This window comes from Podarcis bocagei (assembly GCF_964188305.1).
Source record: "Podarcis bocagei genome assembly, chromosome: 13".
Classification (NCBI taxonomy): domain Eukaryota; kingdom Metazoa; phylum Chordata; class Lepidosauria; order Squamata; family Lacertidae; genus Podarcis; species Podarcis bocagei.
In genome coordinates this window covers 57,365,177-57,388,776 of record NC_138138.1, presented here as the reverse complement: position 1 = coordinate 57,388,776, position 23,600 = coordinate 57,365,177, and the positions used below count along the sequence as shown (strand labels likewise).

Here is a 23,600-nt window from a genome sequence, read left to right as displayed (position 1 = left end):
ATTGGCTGAGATGACTGGCAGAATCCGCGATCAGGGAAAGGAGACGGCGGAAGAAGAATGGAAGAAATTTAAAATCTATCTTAAGGACTATTATAAACTTGATGAATGTTAGAATGTCGAGGTTTTGAGTAAGAAAGGGTTACAGCGATATAAGATTAGACTGAAGGAAAGATTAAGAGGACAGAGGCTTGACAGAAATATTTAGAGTTGCTAAAAACTTTTGGACATTGGGATGCAGAAAGGGGAGGTATGGGGGAGTCTGAGAAACAAGGTTTATGGAAAAAAGGATATGAAACTATACGTGTTTGTATGTCTTTTTATATGTTTGTATTGTTTTAAAAAAATTCTGTAAAACTAATAAAAAAATTTATAAAAAAATAAAAATAAAATGAAAGCAATAAACAATGTACTGCAGTCACACAATCAATCAGTATCTGAACTGGGTTCCACATAGTCATAAAAAAAGAGAGCCACAAAAACACAAAATAAATAGCGGAAAAGACCTCAGCGCAACATTCAAAATGGAGCATGTTCGGCTTCCGGAAAAAGCTCACAAATTGGAACACTTACTTCCGGGTTTGCAGTGTTTGGTTTCCAAGTTGTTTGAGTCCCAAGGCGTTTGAGAACCAAGGGACCACTGTAAATAGAGAGTTTAAACAGGGAGAAGAGTGAAAAGCCGTGGCTGAGCCCCAGCACCTGGACTCAGCTATGTGGAGTTTGTGGCCGTGTGGTGAAGAACGATGCACCTCTGAGCCCACACAGCACACCAGGAATATGCTCTCCTCCAGGCCGTGCTTCAGCTCCAGATTTCAGCCTTAGGGCAGGTGATGCAGCAGCAGAGAATGCCTCTGAGCATACCTAGAATGCCTTTCCCTCTGCCTTGCCCAGTGTGGCATGCTTGGTATACTTTGAGGCTTGCAGGTTCCCTCTCTGGGTTTCACTTCCGCCTTCGAAGGTGACAGTTCTCTTGCAAGGCAGGAGTGGTGCTCTGAATGTTTGGGTGTGGACATTTCCAGCTCTGCCGGCCTGGCTGTGTGCACTGCCTGGGCGTGCGGCAAGGGAGGGGAGGCCTGTGGGTGCTCCTTGCATTTTCAAGTGGGGATGGAGGGTCCCAATCCCAAAGGGTGAAGGCCAGGAGCCTCTCTTGTCACTGCTGCATTATCTCACACATGATGAAGTGGCCCCTGGGCCACGAAACCTCCCCCTGCAAAAACAAACATGTTAAGTGGCCACCGCGATGCTCCCGTCTCTTTCTCCTGGAGCAGAATAACCCGGAAGTTGCTCCTCCTGAAATTATTAAACAAGTGGAACTGGCTGCAGGCAAGATATATCCTCTGCTGGATATTGCTCAGGCAGCCTTTCCAGTTTGCAAAATGCTCCACGACATCTATTCACCCTGCAGGCCATTGTTTTACGGATATGTGGAAATTTCAGCTCAAAGAACATAGAACTGCTACACAGGGGGAACGAACTAATCAGCTGAGAGTCCTTAGGGGCCAAAGCTCCAAAGGGGATGATTTAATACCTGTTTGGTCTTTTTTCCCTTCCCATTTGTAAGCAAGAAGGAACACAGTCGAGGACCAACCCCCTTCAACCTATGAACAAATCTGGCTTTGGGCATTTGGATACTTTTACCGTGGTACCTCGGGTTAAGAACTTAATTTGTTCTAGAGGTCTGTTCTTAACCTGAAACTGTTCTTAACCTGAAGCACCACTTTAGCTAACGGGGTCTCCCACTGCCGCTGCTCCGCCGCTGCACGAATTCTGTTCTTATCCTGAAGCAAATTTCTTAACCTGGGATAGCAGAGTCCGTAACCTGAAGCGTATGTAACCCAAGGTACCACTGTATTGCCATTCCCTTGGTATAACAGGCTACCTTGCCTTGTAACCATGTCTTGTTTAATCATTATGCCTATGCTATACATAGTTCCAGTCGCTACTTTCCACACAATCACATGCCTGTGGTTTATTCTCCCCCCCCCCATTTTATTTCATGCCTGCTTTTGCAGATGTGGGAAGCTGATTTTGGGCACCCATCTGTCTCGGGAGACAATGGAGGAGTGCGCCTTCAGGGGTGAAGCCAAACTGTTGGAAGGTTGCAGCATCTTCTGGGGCTGTAGACACTGATACATGAGACGAGTTTTTATTGCAGCAGGGGCAGATGAGGGCGTCCAGTTACGCTGCTGCAGATGGACCACAGCATTTCTTCTCTCTGCGCTCCCCTTAAGTTGTCATTCCCACCCCCCCACCCCTAAAATATTGCTGCTAAAATGCCTTTTTATTTAAGCTTTGCACATATATTAAAAAAAAAGCAGAGACACCACCTTGCCAACAAAGGTCTGTATAGTTCAACCAACGGTTTTTCCAGTAGCGATGTATGGAAGTGAGAGCTGGGCCATAAAGAAGGCTGATCACCGAAGAATTGATGCTTTTGAATTCTGGTGCTGGAGGAGACTCTTGAGAGTCCCATGGGCTGCAAGAAGATCAAACCGATCCATTCTTAAGGAAATCAGCCCTGTGTGCTCACTGGAAGGACAGATTCTGAAGCTGAGGCTCCAATACTTTGGCCACCTCATGAGAAGAGAAGACTCCCTGGGAAAGACCCTGATGTTGGGAAAGATGGAGAGCACAAGGAGAAGGGAACGGCGGAGGACGAGATGGTGGGACAGTGTTCTCGAAGCTACCATGAGTTTGAGCAAACTGTGGGAGGCAGTGGAAGACCAGAGTGCCTGGCGTGCTCTGGTCCAGGGGGTCACGAAGAGGCGGACACAACTAAATGACTAAACAACATATATATATTTATAAACTTGCAGGGGCAAATAAGACTGTTGGTGCCCTTTTTTTTTTTTAATTGGTAACTGCCTCCCCATATGGCAAGCCGCCTTGAGCTTTGTTTTAACTGTGGGAAGGCGCATGCAAATAAAATGATGATGCTAAAATGGTGCCCACCAGAAAAATGTGCTGCTGTGCTGAAGTAAAGAGCCCAGCCATATTGCCTGAAACATCCCTGCGTGCAGGTCAGAATTAGGCCTCCAAGGTGGTGCTCTAGCTTGGCACATGGTCACGCACTGGACAAGAACCATAGAATTGTTGTAACCTAAGCAAGACCAGCTCCCTCTCACCTTCGTTCGAGCTTCAGCAAGACTAATGCCATCTTGTTGCTGGCCGACACCATGGTCACATGCTATTCTCACAATAATTGTGCTGAAACGCAGGCTGAAAAGGGGACAGAGAAAGAGCAAACCACAAAGGGGTGTGTAAAGGGAAGTTTTGTGAGCATGCAAGGGCACAGCATACACAAAGGGGAAGAAAGAGGAAACGCCCAGGTTAGCTGAAGCGTGCAAACATCCGCCTTTGCAGTTAAAGCTGGTGGTAGGACTGTATCCCGGGTGGTTAGCTGGTGTGTCTAAACGATACGATGACTATAAAAACGGTGTACAACAAAGATCGGGGTTCAGCCTCCGACTGCTTTCTTGGTCGCTTGCTGTAACCTTTCCTGCTCCTGCAAGAAATAAAACTTTGCGTTTTATTCTTTGGTGCTGTTCTTCGGAGCTGCTGAGTAAAGGACTAGGCTGTGCAGGGGACCTTAAGGTAAAGGTAAAGGGACCCCTGACCATTAGGTCCAGTCGTGACCGACTCTGGGGTTTCAGTGCTCATCTCGCTTTACTGGCCGAGGGAGCCGGCGTTCAGCTTCCGGGTCATGTGGCCAGCATGACTAAGCCGCTTCTGGCGAACCAGAGCAGCGCACGGAAACGCCGTTTACCTTCCCACTGGAGTGGTACCTATTTATCTACTTGCACTTTGATGTGCTTTCGAGCTGCTAGGTTGGCAGGAGCAGGGACTGAGCAACGGGAGCTCACCCCGTCACGGGGATTCAAACCGCCGACCTTGTGATCGGCAAGCCCTGGGCTCTGTGGTTTAACCCACTGCGCCACCCGCGTCCCTGCAGGGACCTTAGGGGAGTCAAAAGGGAACCCGGGGTCATCTAGTCCAACCCCTGCAATGCATGAATCACAGCTGGACGGGTCCCTCTTTTGGCCTGACCCAGCTGCTGTCCTCGGTTCTTGCGTCCACGAAGGAAACAGGGAGCTCTCCGACGGGGGGGGGGGCGGGAAGCGGGGCGGCCCCAGGAGGGCACACTTTGCCAAGACCCGCTTGCGCTAACTCCTCGGGGGGGTGGTCCAGCCTGGATGCCCCAAGAGAAGACGGGCTGCGAGGCTCAAAGGGAGCGAGGAGAGACGAGGGGAGCGGGCGGGCCGGACGCCCCCTCTCCAGCCCTTCGTTGCGCCCCAGCGGAACCAGCCCCGAGCCCCCCGCCACCCCCTTGTCGCAACCTCCCAGCCCCGCGACGCCTCGCCTTGCGGGAATCCTCCGCCCCCTGGGGGCCGGGCCAGGCGTCAGATTCGCTTTCGCTTTCGTGCAGTGACGCTCCCCGCCCCACATCTCGGGGGCGAGCTCCGGGGGAAGGGCAAGCGGGGAGGACCCCCAGCCCAGCTGCCGCTCCGAGGTAGGGGCTCCTTCGCGGGCGGGCGGACAAGCTGCCAGCCAGTCGGGAGTCGCCCCCCAGATATGGGGTTCGGGCGGCGGCCTTTGGCCCGGAGACCTTCGGAGGGTTAGGGGCGGCCGGGGTGGGTCGGGGGGCGGTCCTTCTCTCCCTGGATCCCGGGGAAGGGGAGGTCATGCTGGTCGCAAGGGCCTCGATGAGAGCTGGGCAAGGGCGCCCCTGCCGGTGCCAGGAGTCTCCTGGGGACCCAGAAGTCCTGCCCCCTAACCCCCACTCCCGTTGGAAAGAGCCGCCCCCCCCACTTCTGACTCGCACCCATAGCTTCTGGACGTGTTGTAAAAACCGGGGGTCGCCTGTGCAGCTCAACCCACGGAGAGTAGCGCTTTCAACCCCGTGTGTGGGTTTCCCCGTGTTTGTGGCTGTGCGCTCCTGTGCGCGCCTTCCTACCTAGCGCACTTACGGACATGCGCTTCTTGTACAGAGCCTCGGTTTCCTTACATCAGGCGCAAGGGCTCCTTCTCCTGCCTCCCGGGGACACCCCGATCCAGGCAGCCCCCTCTCACCCCAGGCTCCTAGCGGGAGGAAAGGGGGGAGCCCCAGCAGGGCTCTCCAGGTGTTGCTGGACTCCCGCTCCCTCCCTGGAGAACACTGGCCTTGCAGGGAATTGAAAAGTCCAGCCATATCTGGTGTTTGCAGAACTTTTGTCCCGAGAGGACTGGACAAAGTCAGGGAGGAGGAGGCTGTCCTTGGCTCCGAGCCACAATACAGACTCTGCTGTGCCTTAGTGAACGGTGATTCACTAAGACGTGATCCAGATCCAGAAACCCAGTAGAAACTGCTCCTACTGTCAGAAAGTTCTTCCTGATGTTGACGCTGCAATGTCCTTTCTTGTAACTGAACTCCTTTGCAACTGAACTCAGGCTTGCTTCATTTCCCATGTGGCAGCCCTTGAGATGTTTGAAGATAGCTACCATCTCTCCTCTCAGTCTCCTCTTTTCCATGTCCCTCAACCGCTTCTCATCAGGCTTGGTTTCTAGACCTTTGATCATCTTGGCAGCCCTTCTCAGCATACCTTCCAGCTCGTCAATACAGTTGTACCTCGGGTTACAGACGCTTCAGGTTACGCACTCCGCTAACCCAGAAATAGCACCTTGGGTTAAGAACTTTGCTTCAGGATGAGAACAGAAATTGTGCTCTGGTGGCACAGCAGCAGTGGGAGGCCCCATTAGCTAAAGTGGTGCTTCAGGTTAAGAACAGTTTCAGGTTAAGAACCGCCCTCCAGAACGATTTAAGTATTTAACCCGAGGTACCACTCACTGTATCCTCCTTAAATTGTGCTGCCCTGGACTTCTGATGATGCCGCCTAAAATCACATTCGTCTTTTTTTGCTGCTGCATCACAGCGTTGACTCATATTGTGGTTTACTAAAAACCCCTGGATCCTTTTCACAGTGCTCTCTCTGTCTCTCTCTCTCTCTCTCTCTCTCTCTCTCTCTCTCTCCGTTCAAGGCAACCTCCCTGCAGCAGGGACCACCCCACCATGGCGGCCAAGGCCCCGTCCCTCTCCGAAGCCCTCACCAGCGGCTTCCTGACCTGCACCATCTGCCTGGAGCGCCTCCGCCGCCCCAAGATCCTGCCCTGCCTGCACAGCTACTGCCAGGAGTGCCTGCGGAAGTTGGCAGGAGGCCGGAAGGAGCTGCAGTGCCCCGAGTGCCGTGAGCGGGTGGCCCTCCCAGAGGGGGGCGTGGGTGCTCTCCGGACCAACTTCTTCATCAACGGCCTGCTGGACCTGGTCCACCCCACGGGGGAGGCAGAGCTCACCTGCAGCCTCTGCCCGCTCATCGGCCAGGAGACCAGCCAGCCGGCCGTCTCCCGCTGCCTGGACTGCGCTGACGACATGTGCCGGGACTGCGCCCGCGGGCACCGCTGCTCCCGCCTCACCCACCTCCACCGCGTGGTGGCCATGGAGGACTACCTCTCCGGGGAGCACGACGAGGAGATCCGGAAGCGCCAGGCGCTGCAGTGCAAGGAGCACACGGGCGAGGAGCTGCGCTTCTTCTGCACGCCTTGCGCCGTCGTCCTCTGCCGGGAGTGCCGGCTGGGGGCGCACCTCCAGCACCCTTGCCTGCCCCTGGCGGAGGCGGCCCAGGCCCGCCGGCCGGTCATCGTGGAGCTCCTGGCCGGGGTGGAGGAGACGGTGCAGGTCATCCGGGCGGGGAGGGCCAGCCTGGAGAGGGAGGCTGCGCGGCTGCAGGGGCGCGAGGCTAGCATCCGGGATGCGGTGGAGCAGGCGTGCTCGCGGGCGGTGCAGCGGCTGCTGGCGCAGCAGGAGGAGGTCCTGGCCCAGCTGGCGGACTACGTGAGGGAGCGGCAGAAGGCCTGCCAGGCCCTCTGCTCCGATCTGGAGTTCCAAGAGCAGGTGGCCTCCAGCACCGCGGCCTTTGCCCAGAAGGTGCTGAGTCTGGGGAGGGAGGTGGAGATCGTCTCCCTGGAGCAGGTCATCTGTGAGCGTCTCAGGCATCTGCAGGGCTTCTCCTGGGAGCCGCTGGCCACCCGCCTGCCCTGCCTGGAGGTCAACGCTGAGATCGAGGGCAGCGGGCTGTTCCGCCTGGAGTTCCGAGAGGAGAGCCCCACTGGAGTGCCGGAGGGCCCCCAGGAGGAGGCCACAAATGGGGCCCAGAAGAAGACCCACCTGCCCTGCCTGCAGGTCAACACTGAGATCCCCACTGGAGTGCCGGAGGGCCCCAAGGAGGAGGCCACAAATGGGGCCAAGAAGAAGACCCACCTGCCCTGCCTGGAGGTCAACGCTGAGATCCCCACTGGAGTGCCGGAGGGCCCCCAAGAGGCCGCCACAAAAGGGGCAAAGAAAAAGAGGAAGAAGCAACAGCAGCAAGTGCCGCCTGCCAAGGAGGGATCCCAGACGACTGTGCCTCCTCCCAAGGCCCCGGAAGCCCCCCTTCTGACACCCAAGCCTCTCTTCTCGTGTAGCTTCTGGGTCAAGACCCCCAGTGACAAGAAGCGTCCTCAGGTCACGGGGCTCTGCCCCTTTGGCTCTGGAGAGCTGCTGGTGGCCGACAATCAAAACCAGAATCTGAAGCGCTTCTCCCTGCAAGGGGAGTTCAAGGGCACTGTCCCTGTCCCCAGTGGCGTGGCCCCGGTCAGCGTGGCCACCATGGGCAGCAAGGTGGCCTTCACGGCCGGCTCCTGCCTCTACCTCCTGAACGGTGAAGGTGGCCTGGTGTGGCAGAAGGCCCTGCGAAGGGGGCAGGCCAGCCATGCCGTGGTGGGTCTGGGGGGAGACCGTATGGCAGTGTGTGTGGCTGGGCAGTTGGAGGTGTACGACCTGGAGGGGCGGCTGCTGGAGAAGATTGTGCCCGAGGGAAGTGGGGAGAGATGCCTCGTCTTCCTGGCCAACCACAAGGACGGCTTTGTGGGCTCGGACTGGTACCGCCGCAGCGTGGTCCTGTTCACCAGGACGGGGCAGCTGGTGGCCGAGTGCTCTGAGGAGCAGCTGGGTGAGTGCCAGCCGGGGGCCGTTTGTGCCGATGCCACGGGCATCATCTACGTGGTCTTGAGGGAGCTGAACAAGGTGGTGGCCTTCTCCCCCAGGGGGAAGGAGTTGGGGGCGTTCCTCACTGCTGAGAACAGCATCGACCGACCGCGAGTGGTCACGGTGGCTAGGGAGGGGCGCTTTGTCGTGGCTCTGAGCAACGGCACCGTCCACATCTTCCGGATCAGGTATTAGGGCATGTGAAACAGAGGAAGGGCAGGGTCTCTGTGTGTGTGTGTTGAAAGCTGTATGTCCCAGAGTTAATGACCCAAGGCAGACTGGTGTGCCATGGTCGCACAAGGTGAGCAATGGTGTGTGTAGGAGAGTAAAAGCAGCAGTTCCTTCCGCCTGCCCTCCTGTCTGGATTGGGTCGGCTCCCAGAGTTGTGCTTTACTTACCTGGGGTTGTTGTTCCCAAGGGCGGCCACCAGAGGGCAATGTGGAAATGATAGAAGCTGGCATAGATCGCCTAACTGCCAAAATTTATGTTCCTTTTGTTCTCCCGCGTAAATCAGGGCATGAAAATGTCCAGAGGATGTGAGGAATGATAATGCTGCTTCTTTCACCAAAAATACAGCTAGATATCGGCAACAGCTAGATATCGGCAGGCAGCAGCAGAGACCTGCTTACACTTAGATTTAGACCAGCTTGCGGTCAGGATGCCCGTAAATGGGACGGCTTGCGGCTGGAATACGGTTTTTTGTATACTTCAGGTATAGAACTTGTTTACTTGTTTAGTCAGGATGTGGCTTTGTCTCTTGAGTCAATGTGTGAAAGCATAGAAGTAAAGGTAAAGGGACCCCTGACCATTAGGTCCAGTCGTGGCCGGCTCTGGGGTTGCGGCGCTCATCTCGCTTTATTGGTGGTTTAACCCACAGCGCCACCCGTGTCCCCAAAAGCATAGAAAGCATGGTCCAAATAAGGAGAAAGGTAAACAGGAGGGGTGGTCCTCGAAATCAGAGTGATGGGAGATGTCGACAAAGGTGGGAAATTAGTAGGGAAATTAGGTGGTCATGATGGGCTGTAAACCTTGCAGTACCCAGCCAGTGGGGAGACGAGGGAGGGAACCTGCGCTTCAGGTATAGGGAATATAAGCTTATGCTTTGTCAATTTTGGGTGTGCCTGCTTTGGACACCCGCTCTTGCAAGGACGTATTGTATTCAATAAACTCCCTGCTTTTTCACTAGTTTTATTCAGATTAAGGGATTAAGGGTCTTAGGAGCCACTTTTTAAAAACTTCTGACAAGATGGTGGGCACCATAACCTTTCCAAAGTGCCTTTTCTGCTCTCAGGAGGAAACTCGGGTCTTGGCCAGGTGTTTTGCAAAAGGGTGGCAGAATCCATTACGCAGGAGGGCTCTCGGATTTGGCCTGCTGGTGTGGCCAGCTTCCAGCAGCTAAATGAGGCATAACACAACACAACAGAGTGTGTGTAATTGGAGCGCGAATCTGAGAGTGTGGGGCACGATATTAAGCCTGAACGTTATATTCACTTGCACCCCAAGGAGACCATCACTGAGTGGGGATCCCGTCTGTGCCTTCCGGAACAATCTGACAGAAGAACATGATTTGTATCTCTGCTGTGATCACCATTCCTCTCTCTTTTCCCTATAAATATCATTTAATAATAAAACAAACGTGTATATTTGCATCTTTGCAAGAGAGGACAATTGTATATGAACTGAAATAAAAGAGTCTGGATAAAAAACTTCCTGCAGTTCTGATATTTTTGTCCTGGGATGCTTTCAGGTGGGAACTTAATATGTAAAAGGGCCACAGAAACATCCTGTATGAGAAGCATAAACTCCACAGCAAACAGCTGCCTGGGAACCCCCCCCCCATTTTTGAACATGCAGAAACTCCACTGGGAGCAGCCAGAGAGTCTGGGAGCAGGAGCTCAACTGTTCAGAAATGGGGCGGAATCTCTCCAGACAGCATATTGGAAACAACAATGAGCGGATATTTGTTTCATTCATTTGGCACCCCAAAGCAATTTACAATATATTATAACAACTAAATGAATTGCAAATATGGAAACTCTTCTTATATATATGAGAACAGCTTCAAACAACAATGCCTAAAATCAGTCGGATTCCAATGCTGATACTGGCTGGAATAAGATTGCAGAATCATTGGAAAGGACCCTGCGAGTCATCTGGCAAACCCCCAGCAGTTTCATTTCCTTCTGACCTTTGATGACTTCAATCCATCTCTATGGAACACCCACACGGACCATGCATGTGTTTTTGTGTGTATTCTCACACACATAAATATATACATATGTGCAATTTGGGATCTCTCTCTATGCAGGTGGTGATGATGGCAGAATCCTAGAATCGTAGATTTGGAGAGGACCCCAAAGGCCACCCAGCCCAGGCCCCTGCAATGCAGGAATCGTAGCCAGGATCCTGGAGGAGACTGCGGCCCCTGAAAGAAATATTCTGCTGCAACACAAGTGGGAGTCTTTAAGCCCCACTCCCAGGAGACTCTGGGCTGCTGTTGCTTTGATACAGCCTGAGGAGAAGGCTTTTGACGCTCCTAGTGTTGCAGGAATTTATGTATAGGTTGAGGGGGTTGCCCCTCCAGCAGATACCATGCACATGCAGCCCACTACCAAAATCAGCACAATCACTTTTGTGACTTGTGATTTGTCCCCACAAAACACTTCATCACAGTTTCTTCCTATCTATTCAAAGGGCCTCTGCTGCACAATACCAAATGTAAGAATTCACTGATCAATGTATCTCTGTACTGGCTCAATGGGAAAACTTCAGAAACCGTCTAGACCTGTGAGCTCAGCTGCTCAGCAGCCCCTCTGCCTGAGTGATAATTCCTGGCATCCTGATACCTGAGTGCCAGACAGGTAGCCATTCCAGAAAGAACAAACCCAGATGAAGACAAAAGGGTGGGATGAACTTGGCTGGGAAACAGGGAAATGTAAATATCTCTTTTGTTACACTTGATGGGTGTTTGGTGGAGGGCAAGGGGAACCATGGGGCAGGGTCCAGGATGCTCAGATTACGGCCACCAGACCCCCCCTTTCATGATGTAACTGTGATGTAACCATGATGTAGTTTGTGGGGGTTGTAACATGGGGATGAGCAGCTAATAAAAGTTTGGGTTCTCTTTTGTTCGGGGCTTCCCTCTTGTTCCACCTGGTGGCAGGTGGGAGTCCTGTGGCGACAGTCTTCAATCAAGACCAAGCCGACTGGCTGCTGTTTTGCTCTGGTATTCCCGGCTGGGGTCCTTGTTTTTTGTCCAAGGGAGCCCTCAGATTTCTCCTTTAACAGAATAAAGATTGTAGAATCATTGGAAAGGACCCTGCGAGTCATCTGGCAAACCCCCAGCAGTTTCATTTCCTTCTGACCTTTGATGATTTCAATTCCACCTCTGTGGAACACCCACACAGACCATGCATGTGTTTTTGTGTGTATTCTCACACGCATAAACATACGTGCAATTCGGGATCTCTCTCTATGCAGGTGGTGGTGATGGCAGAATCCTAGAATCATAGATTTGGAGAGGACCCCCGGGGCCACCCAGCCCAGGCCCCTGCAATGCAGGAATCGTAGCCAGGATCCTGGAGGAGACTGCGGCCCCTGAAAGAAATATTCTGCTGCAACACACATGGGAGTCTTTAAGCCGCTCCCAGGAGACTCTGGGCTGCTGTTGCTTTGATACAGCCTGAGGAGAAGGCTTTTGACGCTCCTAGTGTTGCAGGAATTTATGTATAGGTTGGGGGGGTTGCCCCTCCAGCAGATATCCTGCACATGCAGCCCACTACCAAAATCAGCACAATAACTTTTGTGACTTTTGTGATTTACCCCACAAAACACTTCATCACAGTTTCTTCCTATCTATTCAAAGGGCCTCTGCTGCACAATACCAAATGTAAGAATTCAGTGATCAATGGATCTGTGTACTGGCTCACAGGGAAAACTTCAGAAATTCATCTAGACCTGTGAGCTCAGCTCCTCAGCAGCCCCTCTGCCTGAGTGATCATCCCTGGCCTCCTGATACCTGACTGTCAGACAGGTAGCCATTCCAGAAATAACAAACCCAGATGAAGACAAAAGGGTGGGATGAACTTGGCTGGGAAACAGGGAAATGTAAATATCTCTTTTGTTACACTTGATGGGTGTTTGGTGGAGGGCAAGGAGAATCATGGGGCAGGGTCCAGGATGCTCAGATTACGGCCACCAGACCTCCCTTTCATGATGTAACCGTGATGTATGAGTGATGTATTAGAACGTTTCCAAGCACAATTCAAAGTGTTGGTGTTGACCTTTAAAGCCCTAAATGGCCCAGTATACCTGAAGGAGCTTCTCCACCCACATCGTTCTGCTCGGACACTGAGGTCCAGCGCCGAGGGCCTTCTGGCGGTTCCCTCATTGTGAGAAGCAAAGCTACAGGGAACCAGGCAGAGGGCCTTCTCAGTAGTGGCACCTGCTCTGTGGAACACCCTCCCACCAGATGCCAAAGAGATAAATAACTGCCAAACTTTTAGAAGACATCTGAAAGCAGCCCTATTTAGGGAAGCGTTTAATGTTTAATAGGTTATTGTATTCCCAGGGGAACTGAAGGAGGCAGTGGTGCGCCCGCTCTTAAAGAAAACATCATTAGATCCCTTAGATCTATCCAATTACCGCCCGGTTTCGAATCTTCCATTCCTGGGTAAGGTGATTGAGAGAGCGGTTGCTGAACAGCTTGGTAGGTTTCTGGATGAAACATTGACTCTGGATCCATTCCAGTCCGGCTTCCACGCTGGTCATGGGACCGAGACGGCTCTGGTCGCCCTAACAGATGATCTCCGCAGGCAGCTGGATCGAGGCGGGTCGGGGCTGCTGATTCTTCTAGACCTGTCAGCAGCCTTTGACATGGTCGATCATGAACTCATGGACCACCGCCTTGCCGACGTGGGGATCCAGGGCACAGTCCTTCAATGGCTGCACTCATTTCTCTCTGGTCGGGGACAGAGGGTGGCGCTTGGGGGGGTATTGTCATCGCACCACTCCTTGGTGTGTGGAGTGCCTCAGGGTGCAATTCTCTCCCCGATGCTTTTTAACATCTTTATGTGCCCCCTCACCCAGCTTGTCCGGAGTTTTGGGCTGGGCTGCCCATCAGTATGCTGATGACACCCAACTCTATCTGTTGATGGATGGCCATCCTGACTCGACCCCAGATACACTGACCAGATGTCTGGAAGCTGTGGCTGGATGGTTACGTGGGAGCCGGTTGAAGTTAAATCCTTCGAAGACAGAGGTCCTCTGGCTGGGGCGGGACGATATGGGATCGAGGGGGCAACTCCCATCTCTTGCGGGGGTGCAATTAGTGCCAGCATTGTCCGTTAAGAGTTTGGGTGTAATCTTCGATACCTCCCTCTCTATGGAGGCACAGATTACAGCTATAACAAAGGCGGCATTTTTTCATCTCCGCCAGGCTAAGCAGTTGGCTCCTTACCTCTCTCGCCCTGACCTAGCCATTGTGATCCACGTGACGGTCACCTCCAGACTGGATTATTGTAACTCGCTCTACGTGGGGCTGCCCTTGAGACTGACCCAGAAACTCCAGCGGGTGCAGAATGCTGCGGCGAGACTCCTTACGAGGTCTTCGCTGCGAGATCACATTCATCCGGTACTATACCAGCTGCACTGGCTCCCGGTGGAGTACAGGATCAGGTTTAAGGTGCTGGTTTTAACCTTTAAAGCCCTATACGGCCTAGGACCCTCGTACCTACGGGACCGCCCCACAGAGGAACCTACGGTCTGCAAATAAAAACATCCTGAAGGTCCCAGGCCACAGAGGTTAGGCTGGCCTTAACTAGAGCCAGGGCTTTCTCGGCTGCGGCTCCAACCTGGTGGAACGCTCTGTCCCAAGAGACTAGGGCCCTGCGGGACTTGACATCTTTCCGCAGGGCCTGCAAGATAGAGCTGTTCCACCAGGCCTTTGGTCAGGGCGCAGCCTGACCCCCTCCTCTGGCAATCTGCATAGAATTTTGCTTAATGGTTGCCATCAATTTGATTTTAATTAATTTTTATAATGAAAGGTTTTTAGAATGTTGGATTATTTTGATTGTTGTTAGCCGCCCTGAGCCCAGCTTCAGCTGGGGAGGGCGGGGTATAAATAAAAATTATTATTATTATTATTATTATTATTATTATTATTATTATTATTATTATTTATTCATTTGTAAGCAAGAAGGAACACAGTCGAGGACACCCCCCCCCTTCAACCTATGAACAAATCTGGCTTTGGGCATTTGGATACTTTTACCGTGATACCTTGGGTTAAGAACTTAATTTGTTCTAGAGGTCTGTTCTTAACCTGAAACTGTTCTTAATCTGAAGCACCACTTTAGCTAACAGGGTCTCCCACTGCCGCTGCTCCGCCGCTGCACGATTTCTGTTCTCATCCTGAAGCAAATTTCTTAACATGGGATAGCAGAGTCCGTAACCTGAAGCGTATGTAACCCAAGGTACCACTGTATTGCCATTCCCTTGATATAACAGGCTACCTTGCCTTGTAACCATGTCTTGTTTAATCATTATGCCTATGCTATACATAGTTCCAGTTGCTACTTTCCACACAATCACATGCCTGTGGTTTATCCCCCCCCCATTTTATTTCATGCCTGCTTTTGCAGATGTGGGAAGCTGATTTGGGGTTGAAGCCAAACTGTTGGAAGGTTGCAGCATCTGCTGGGGCTGTAGACACTGATACATGAGATGAGTTTTTATTGCAGCAGGGGCAGATGAGGGCGTCCAGTTACGCTGCTGCAGATGGACCACCGCCTTTCTTCTCTCTGGGCTCCCCTTAAGTCGTCATTTCCACTCCCCCACCCCCAAAAATATTGCTGCTAAAATGCCTTTTTATTTATGCTTTGCGCATATATATTTATATACAGGCAGGGGCAAATACGACTGTTGGTGTACATTACAAAAATAATAATTGGTAACTGCCTCCCCATACGGTTAGACGTCTTGAGCATTGTTTTAAGTCTTCATTTCCACTCCACCACCCCAAAAAATATTGTGGCTAAAATGTCTTTTTATTTAAGCTGTGCACATATATATATATAAAAAGCAGAGACATCACCTTGCCAACAAAGGTCCGTATAGTGAAAGCTCTGGTTTTCCCAGTAGGGATGTATGGAAGTGAGAGCTGGACCATAAAGAAGGCTGATCGCCGAAGAATGGATGCTTTTGAATTCTGGTGCTGGAGGAGACTCTTGAGAGTCCCATGGACTGCAAGAAGACCAAACCTCTCCATTCTTAAGGAAATCAGCCCTGAGTGCTCACTGGAAGGAGATAACTTAGATAACTCCTCGGGCGGGGTGGTCCAGCTTGGATGCCCCAAGAGGAGACGGGCTGCGAGGCTCAAAGGGAGCGAGGAGAGCCGAGACCTTCCATTGCGGAACCAGCTCGGAGCCCCCCGCGACCCCCTTGTCGCAACCTCCCAGCCCCGCGGCGCCTTGCGCAGAGGTGCCCAAACGTTTTTTCAAAGAGAGCCAGATTTGATGAAGTGAACATGCGTGAGGGCCGACCAAAGCTTTCTTTACGGTTTTACCCCAATGTTGTTGAACTTTTTTGTTGATTCAAGTTGTTGAGCTTTTAGGCGAGGTTTTACCGCAGTAAATAAACTAGGCGCCGTATTAAACCTTTGGACTGTGACCATACCTGCCCTTGCGGGAATCCTCCGCCCCCTGTGAGCTTCAAATTCGCTTTCGCTTCCGCGCGGTGACACTTCCAGCCCCACATCTCGGGGGCGACCTCCGGGGGAAGGGTAAGCGGGGAGGACCCCCAGCCCAGCTGCCGCTCCGAGGTAGGGGCTCCTTCGCGGGTGGGCGGCAAGCTGCCAGCCAGTCGGGAGTCGCCCCCCAGATAGGGGGTTCGGGCGGCGACCTTTGGCGCGGAGACCTTCGGAGGGTTAGGGGCGGCCGGGGTGCGTCGGGGGGGCGGTCCTTCTCTCCCTGGATCCCGGGGAAGGGGAGGTCACGCTGGTCGCAAGGGCCTCGATGAGAGCTGGGCAAGGGCGCCCCCGCCGGGGCCAGGAGTCTCCTGGGGACCCAGAAGTCCTGCCCCCTAACCCCCACTCCCGTTGGACGTGTTGTAAAAACCAGGGGTCGCCTGTGAGGCTCAACCCACGGAGAGTAGCGCTTTCAACCCCGTGTGTGGGTTTCCCCGTGTTTGTGGCTGTGCGCTCCTGTGCGCGCCTTCCTACCTAGCGCACTTACGGACGTGCGCTTCTTGTACAGAGCCTTGGTTTCCTTACATCAGGCGCAAGGGCTCCTTCTCCTGCCTCCCGGGGCACCCCGATCCGGGGAGCCCCCTGTCACCCCAGCCTCCTAGCGGGAGGAAAGGGGGGAGCCCCAGCAGGGCTCTCCAGGTGTTGCTGGACTCCCGCTCCTTCCCTGGAGAACACTGGCCTTGCAGGGAATTCAAAAGTCCAGCCATATCTGGTGTTTGCAGAACTTTTGTCCCGAGAGGACTGGACAAAGTCAGGGAGGAGGGAGGCTGTCCTTGGCTCTGAGCCACAATATAGACTCTGCTGTGCCTTAGGGAATGGTGATCCGCTCCACTGTCAAACTGCTCCTACTGTCAGAAAGTTCTTCCTGATGTTTACGCTGCAATGTCCTTTCTTGTAACTGAACTCAGGCTTACTTCATTTCCCATGTGGCAGCCCTGGAGATGTTTGAAGATGGCTACCACATCTCCGCTCAGTCTCCTCTTTTCCATGTCCCTCAACCGCTTCTCATCAGGCTTGGTTTCTAGACCTTTGATCATCTTGGTAGCCCTTCACTGCATACCTTCCAGCTTGTCAATACAGATGTACCTCGGGTTACAGACGCTTCAGGTTACGCACTCCGCTAACCCAGAAATAGCACCTTGGGTTAAGAACTTTGCTTCAGGATGAGAACAGAAATTGTGCTCTGGTGGCACAGCAGCAGCGGGAGGCCCCATTAGCTAAAGTGGTGCTTCAGGTTAAGAACAGTTTCAGGTTAAGAACAGACCTCCGGAACGAATTAAGTATTTAACCCGAGGTACCACTGTATCCTCCTTAAATTGTGCTGCCCTGGACTTCTGATGATGCCGCCTAGAATCACATTCGTCTTTTTTTGCTGCTGCATCACAGTGTTGACTCATATTGTGGTTTACTAAAACCCCTGGATCCTTTTCACAGTGCGCGCTCTCTCTCTCTCTCTCTCTCTCTCTCTCTCTCTCTCTCTCTCTCTCCCTTCAAGGCAACCTCCCTGCAGCAGGGACCACCCCGCCATGGCGGCCAAGGCCCCGTCCCTCTCCGAAGCCCTCACCAGCGGCTTCCTGACCTGCACCATCTGCCTGGAGCGCCTCCGCCGCCCCAAGATCCTGCCCTGCCTGCACAGCTACTGCCAGGAGTGCCTGCGGAAGTTGGCAGGAGGCCGGAAGGAGCTGCAGTGCCCCGGGTGCCGTGAGCGGGTGGCCCTCCCAGAGGGGGGCGTGGGTGCTCTCCGGACCAACTTCTTCATCAACGGCCTGCTGGACCTGGTCCACCCCACGGGGGAGGCAGAGCTCACCTGCAGCCTCTGCCCGCTCATTGGCCAGGAGACCAGCCGGCCGGCCGTCTCCCGCTGCCTGGACTGCGCTGACGACATGTGCCGGGACTGCGCCCGCGGGCACCGCTGCTCCCGCCTCACCCACCTCCACCGCGTGGTGGCCATGGAGGACTACCTCTCCGGGGAGCACAACGAGGAGATCCGGCAGCGCCAGGCGCTGCAGTGCAAGGAGCACACCGGCGAGGAGCTGCGCTTCTTCTGCACGCCTTGTGCCGTCGTCCTCTGCCGGGAGTGCCGGCTGGGGGCCCACCTCCAGCACCCTTGCCTGCCCCTGGCTGAGGCGGCCCAGGCCCGCCGGCCGGTCATCGTGGAGCTCCTGGCCGGGGTGGAGGAGACGGTGCAGGTCATCCGGGCGGGGAGGGCCAGCCTGGAGAGGGAGGCTGCGCAGCTGCAGGGGCGCGAGGCTAGCATCCGGGATGCGGTGGAGCAGGCGTGCTCGCGGGCGGTGCAGCGGCTGCTGGCGCAGCAGGAGAAGGTCCTGGCCCAGCTGGCGGACTACGTGAGGGAGCGGCAGAAGGCCTGCCAGGCCCTCTGCTCCGATCTGGAGTTCCAAGAGCAGGTGGCCTCCAGCACCGCGGCCTTTGCCCAGAAGGTGCTGAGTCTGGGGAGGGAGGTGGAGATCGTCTCCCTGGAGCAGGTCATCTGTGAGCGTCTCAGGCATCTGCAGGGCTTCTCCTGGGAGCCGCTGGCCACCCGCCTGCCCTGCCTGGAGGTCAACGCTGAGATCGAGGGCAGCGGCCCCCGCCTGTTCCACCTGGAGTTCCGGGAGGAGAGCCCCACTGGAGTGCCGGAGGGCCCCCAGGAGGAGGCCACAAATGGGGCCAAGAAGAAGACCCACCTGCCAGAGGGCCCCAAGGAAGAGGCCACAAAAGGGGCCAAGAACAAGACCCACCTGCCAGAGGGCCCCAAGGAGGAGGCCACAAATGGGGCCAAGAAGAAGACCCACCTGCCAGAGGGCCCCAAGGAGGAGGCCACAAATGGGGCCAAGAAGAAGAGGAGGAAGCAACAGCAGCAAGTGCCACCTGCCAAGGAGGGATTCCACATGACCACCCTCATCCTCAGGGGCTGCCAGCAAGCCATAGCCCCTGTGCCTCCTCCCAAGGTCCCAGGAACCCCCTTTCTGACACCCAAGCCTCTCTTCTCGTGTAGCTTCTGCGTCAAGATCCCCAGCGACCAGAAGTGCCCCCTGGTCACGGGGCTCTGCCCCTTTGGCTCTGGAGAGCTTCTTGTGGCCGACAATCAAAACCAGAATCTGAAGCGCTTCTCCCTGAAGGGGGAGTTCAAGGGCACTGTCCCTGTCCCCAGTGGCGTGGCCCCGGTCAGCGTGGCCGTTGTGGGCAGCAAGGTGGCCTTCACGGCCGGCTCCTGCCTCTACCTCCTGAATGGTAAGGGTGACCTGGTGTGGCAGAAGGCCCTGGGGCGGGGGCAGGCCAACCATGCAGTGGCAGCACTGGGGGGAGACCGTATGGCAGTGTGTGTGGCTGGGCAGTTGGAGGTGTACGACCTGGAGGGGCGGCTGCTGGAGAAGATTGTGCCTGAGGACAGTGCAGAGAGGTGCCTTGTCTTCCTGGCCAACCACAAGGACGGCTTTGTAGGCTCGGACTGGTACCACCGCAGCGTGGTCCTGTTCACCAGGACGGGGCAGCTGGTGGCCGAGTGCTCTGAGGAGCAGCTGGGCGAGTGCCAGCCGGGGGCCGTTTGTGCTGACATCATGGGCATCATTTACGTGGTCTTGCGGGAGCTGAATGAGGTGGTGGCATTCTCCCCCAGTGGGAAGAAGTTGGGGGCGTTCCTCACTGCCGAGAACAGCATCGACCGACCGCGGGTGGTCACGGTAGCTAGGGAGGGACGCTTTGTCGTGGCTCTGAGCAACGGCACTGTCCACATCTTCCGGATCAGGTATCAGGGCAAGTGAGCCAGACGAAGGGCAAGGGAGGGTGGTTAAAAGCTGTATGTCCCAGAGTTAATGACCCAAGGCAGATTGGAGTGCCCATGGTCACACAGGGTGAGCAATGGTGTGTGTAGGAGACTAAAAGCATGGCTTTACTTTGTATCTCTTTTGTGATCACCATTCCTCTCCCCCCCCTATAAATATCATTCAACAAACATGTATATATGCATCTTTGCAAGAGAGGACAATTGTATATGAGCTGAAATAAAGAGTCTGGATAAAAAACTTCCTGCAGTTCTGATATTTTTGTCCTGGGATGCTTTCAGATGGGAACTTAATATGTAAAAGGGCCACAGAAACATCCTGTATGAGAAGCATAAACTCCACAGCAAACAGCGGCCTGGGAAACCCCCCCCCCATTTTTGAACAAACTGATTTACAATATATTATAAAAACTAAAAGAATTGCAAATATATATATGAGAACAGCTTCAAACAACAATGCCTAAAATCAGTCGGATTCCAATGCTGATACTGGCTGGAATAAGATTGCAGAATCATTGGAAAGGACCCTGCGAGTCATCTGGCAAACCCCCAGCAGTTTCATTTCCTTCTGACCTTTGATGACTTCAATCCATCTCTATGGAACACCCACACGGACCATGCATGTGTTTTTGTGTGTATTCTCACACACATAAATATATACATATGTGCAATTCGGGATCTCTCTCTATGCAGGTGGTGATGATGGCAGAATCCTAGAATCGTAGATTTGGAGAGGACCCCAAAGGCCACCCAGCCCAGGCCCCTGCAATGCAGGAATCGTAGCCAGGATCCTGGAGGAGACTGCGGCCCCTGAAAGAAATATTCTGCTGCAACACAAGTGGGAGTCTTTAAGCCCCACTCCCAGGAGACTCTGGGCTGCTGTTGCTTTGATACAGCCTGAGGAGAAGGCTTTTGATGCTCCTAGTGTTGCAGGAATTTATGTATAGGTTGGGGGGGGTTGCCCCTCCAGCAGATACCATGCACATGCAGCCCACTACCAAAATCAGCACAATCACTTTTGTGGCTTTTGTGATTTGTCACCACAAAACACTTTGTCACAGTTTCTTTCTATCTATTCAAAGGGCCTTTGCTGCACGATACCAAATGTAAGAATTCACTGACAAATGGATCTATGTACTGGTTCACAGGGAAAACTTCAGAAATTCATATAGATAGGTGAGCTCAGCTCCTCAGCAACCACTCTGCCTGAGTGATAATTCCTGGCATCCTGATACCTGAGAGCCAGACAGGTAGCCATTCCAGAAAAAACAAACCCAGATGAAGACAAAAGGGTGTGATGAACTGGGCTGGGAAACAGAGAAATGTAAAGATCTCTTTTGTTACACTCGATGGGTGTTTGGTGGAGGCCAAGGGGAACCATGGGGCAGGATGCTCAGATTCCTGCCACCAGACCTCCCCTTTCACGTTATAACCGTGTTGTATGAGTGATGTATTAGTACATTTCCGAGCACAATTCAAAGTGTTGGTGTTGACCTTATAGCCATAAATGGCCATGGCCCGGTATACCTGAAGGAACGTCTCCACCCCCATCGCTCTGCCAGGACTCTGGGGTCCAGCGCTGAGGGCCTTCTGGTGGTTCCCTCATTGCGAGAAACAAAGCTATAGGGAACCAGGCAGAGGGCCTTCTCAGTAGTGGCACCTGCCCTGTGGAACGCCCTCCCAGCAGATGTCAAAGAGATAATATCTGTCCTCCCTTCCCCACAGGTGGGCGGGGTTTGTGGCACCGAGTGGGGCTTACCTGCTCTGTGGCCTGCGTGGCCTTTGAAACCTTCAGCACATTCATTGCATGGGCCTTCAAATCCACATCTGGTTCCCCTTTCATGACCCATTACTTAGATGACTTTCTTATTATGGCGACCCCAGACTCCCCTGACTGCGCTCTATCCCTATACTGCTTTCAGATGGGAACTTAGTATGTAAATGGGCCACAGAAACATCCTGTATGAGAAGCATAAACTCCACAGCAAACAGCTGCCTGGGAAACACCCCCCCCATTTTTGAACATGCAGAAACTCCACTGGGAGCAGCCAGAGAGTCTGGGAGCAGGAGCTCAACTGTTCAGAAATGGGGCGGAATCTCTCCATAGAGCATATTGGAAACAACAATGAGCAGATATTTGTTTCATTCATTTGGCACCCCAAAGCAATTTACAATATATTATAACAACTAAAAGAATTGCAAATATGGAAGCTCTTCATATATATATATATATATATATATATATATATATATATATATATGTATGTATGTATATGAGAGAACAGTTTCAAACAACAATGTCTAAAATCAGTCTGATTCCAATGCTGATACTGGCTGGAATTGTTGCAGGAATATATGTATAGGTTGGGGGGGTGGTTAAACCCGCAGCAGATATCCTGGGGTCAGCCTCTTTTCTTTTTGGCAGACTGGGCTGCTTCTGGTGAATTTTAACAGGGAGAAATGTAAAGTATTGCACTTTACAAAAAAAATGAGAGGCACAAATACAAGGTGGGTGACACCTGGCTTGAGAGCAGTACATGTGAAAAGGATCTAGGAGTCTTGGTTGACCACAAACTTGACATGAGCCAACAGTGTGACGTGGCAGCTAAAAAAGCCAATGCAATTCTGGGATGCATCAATAGGAGTATAGCATCTAGATCAAGGGAAGTAATAGTGCCACTGTATTCTGCTCTGGTCAGACCTCACCTGGAGTACTGTGTCCAGTTCTGGGCACCACAATTCAAGAAGGACACTGACCAACTGGAACGTGTCCAGAGGAGGGTAACCAAAATGGTCAAAGGCCTGGAAACGATGCCTTATGAGGAACGGCTAAGGGAGCTGGGCATGTTTAGCCTGGAGAAGAGGAGGTTAAGGGGTGATATGATAGCCATGTTCAAATATATAAAAGGATGTCACATAGAGGAGGGAGAAAGGTTGTTTTCTGCTGCTCCAGAGAAGCGGACATGGAGCAATGGATCCAAACTACAAGAAAGAAGATTCCACCTAAACATGAGGAAGAACTTCCTGACAGTAAGAGCTGTTCGACAGTGGAATTTGCTGCCAAGGAGTGTGGTGGAGTCTCCTCCTTTGGAGGTCTTTAAGCAGAGGCTTGACAACCATATGTCAGGAGTGCTCTGATGGTGTTTCCTGCTTGTCAGGGGGTTGGACTCGATGGCCCTTGGGGTCTCTTCCAACTCTATGATTCTATGATTCTATGGTGCCATCGCATGGAAACGCTCCATCTGGAAATAAGACAGGGCATCAGCGAAGTTATTGATAAGGCCAGGTATGAAGCGGGCAGTGAAAGAAATATTGTCCCGCAGGCACTCCAGCACAAACAGGCGCAGGACCCTTATGACCCTCTGGGACTTTGCTGACTGCCTAGCTATAACTTACCACCACTTGATTGTCGGACCAGAAACAGACCCTGGAATTCGAGAAGAGGGTTCCCCAGATGCAAATGGCAACTAGAATAGGAAAGAACTCCAGAAAGGTTAAATCCCGAGTAATGCCTGCTGTGTGCCAAGAAGATGGCCATGGCTGGGCACACCAATGTCCACTGAAGAAGACGCCAAAGCCACAGAGGCCAGAAGCACCAGAATGAACCTGGAATTCCACCCCAGGGTTAAGGCTCTTCTGCCAAAATGAAACCCCGTTATAATCCTGCAGGAATGGAAGCCAAACCCTCAGATCGCCCTTTATCTGCTTTGTCACCCTGATGTGATGGTGGGGGGCTACCCCCCCGGCCATCAGCCGAGCCAGACGGGCACAAAAGGCACGGCCTGGCACCACTACTCTACATGCAAAATTAAGATGACCAATAGGGATTGCACCTGGCAAAGGGTGGTCTTTTGAACCCCAAGCATTGCCTCCAGAAACACTTTCAAGGATTCCAGCTTGGTCTGTGGGAGGCGCGATGACTGCCGAATTGTGTTCAATTCAATAACCAAGTAGGAAAGGAGAGTCGAAGGGCCCTCGGTCTTGTCAGCAGCCAGAGGTATGCCAAAGTCAGTTGCAAGGCG

General features: G+C 53.1%; 1 protein-coding gene and 1 pseudogene across 3 annotated transcripts; both read left to right on the top strand.

Moving 5' to 3' along the window:
* Positions 1 to 4,368: 4,368 nt before the first annotated feature.
* On the top strand, positions 4,369 to 9,775 carry LOC308572044 (E3 ubiquitin-protein ligase TRIM56-like; the record flags this gene model as incomplete). 2 transcript variants are annotated; one of them, XM_081167853.1, is made up of 3 exons in its annotated part: positions 4,369 to 4,507; positions 6,013 to 8,018; positions 9,557 to 9,775. In XM_081167853.1, exons 2-3 carry the CDS (start codon positions 6,044 to 6,046, stop codon positions 9,568 to 9,570), a joined length of 1,989 nt encoding a protein of 662 aa, XP_081023979.1. In that variant the 5' UTR covers positions 4,369 to 4,507; positions 6,013 to 6,043. The 2 variants fall into 2 exon arrangements, with proteins under 2 accessions (XP_081023979.1, XP_081023978.1); XM_081167852.1 differs by lacking the exon at positions 9,557 to 9,775 and having other exon boundaries at positions 6,013 to 8,248.
* A 5,968-nt stretch (positions 9,776 to 15,743) lies between these two features.
* Positions 15,744 to 19,636, top strand: LOC308572043 (E3 ubiquitin-protein ligase TRIM56 pseudogene; annotated as a pseudogene). The gene is made up of 2 exons (XR_014013415.1): positions 15,744 to 15,872; positions 17,293 to 19,636. The product of XR_014013415.1 is annotated as an E3 ubiquitin-protein ligase TRIM56 pseudogene (transcript).
* The last annotated feature ends 3,964 nt before the right edge of the window (positions 19,637 to 23,600 follow it).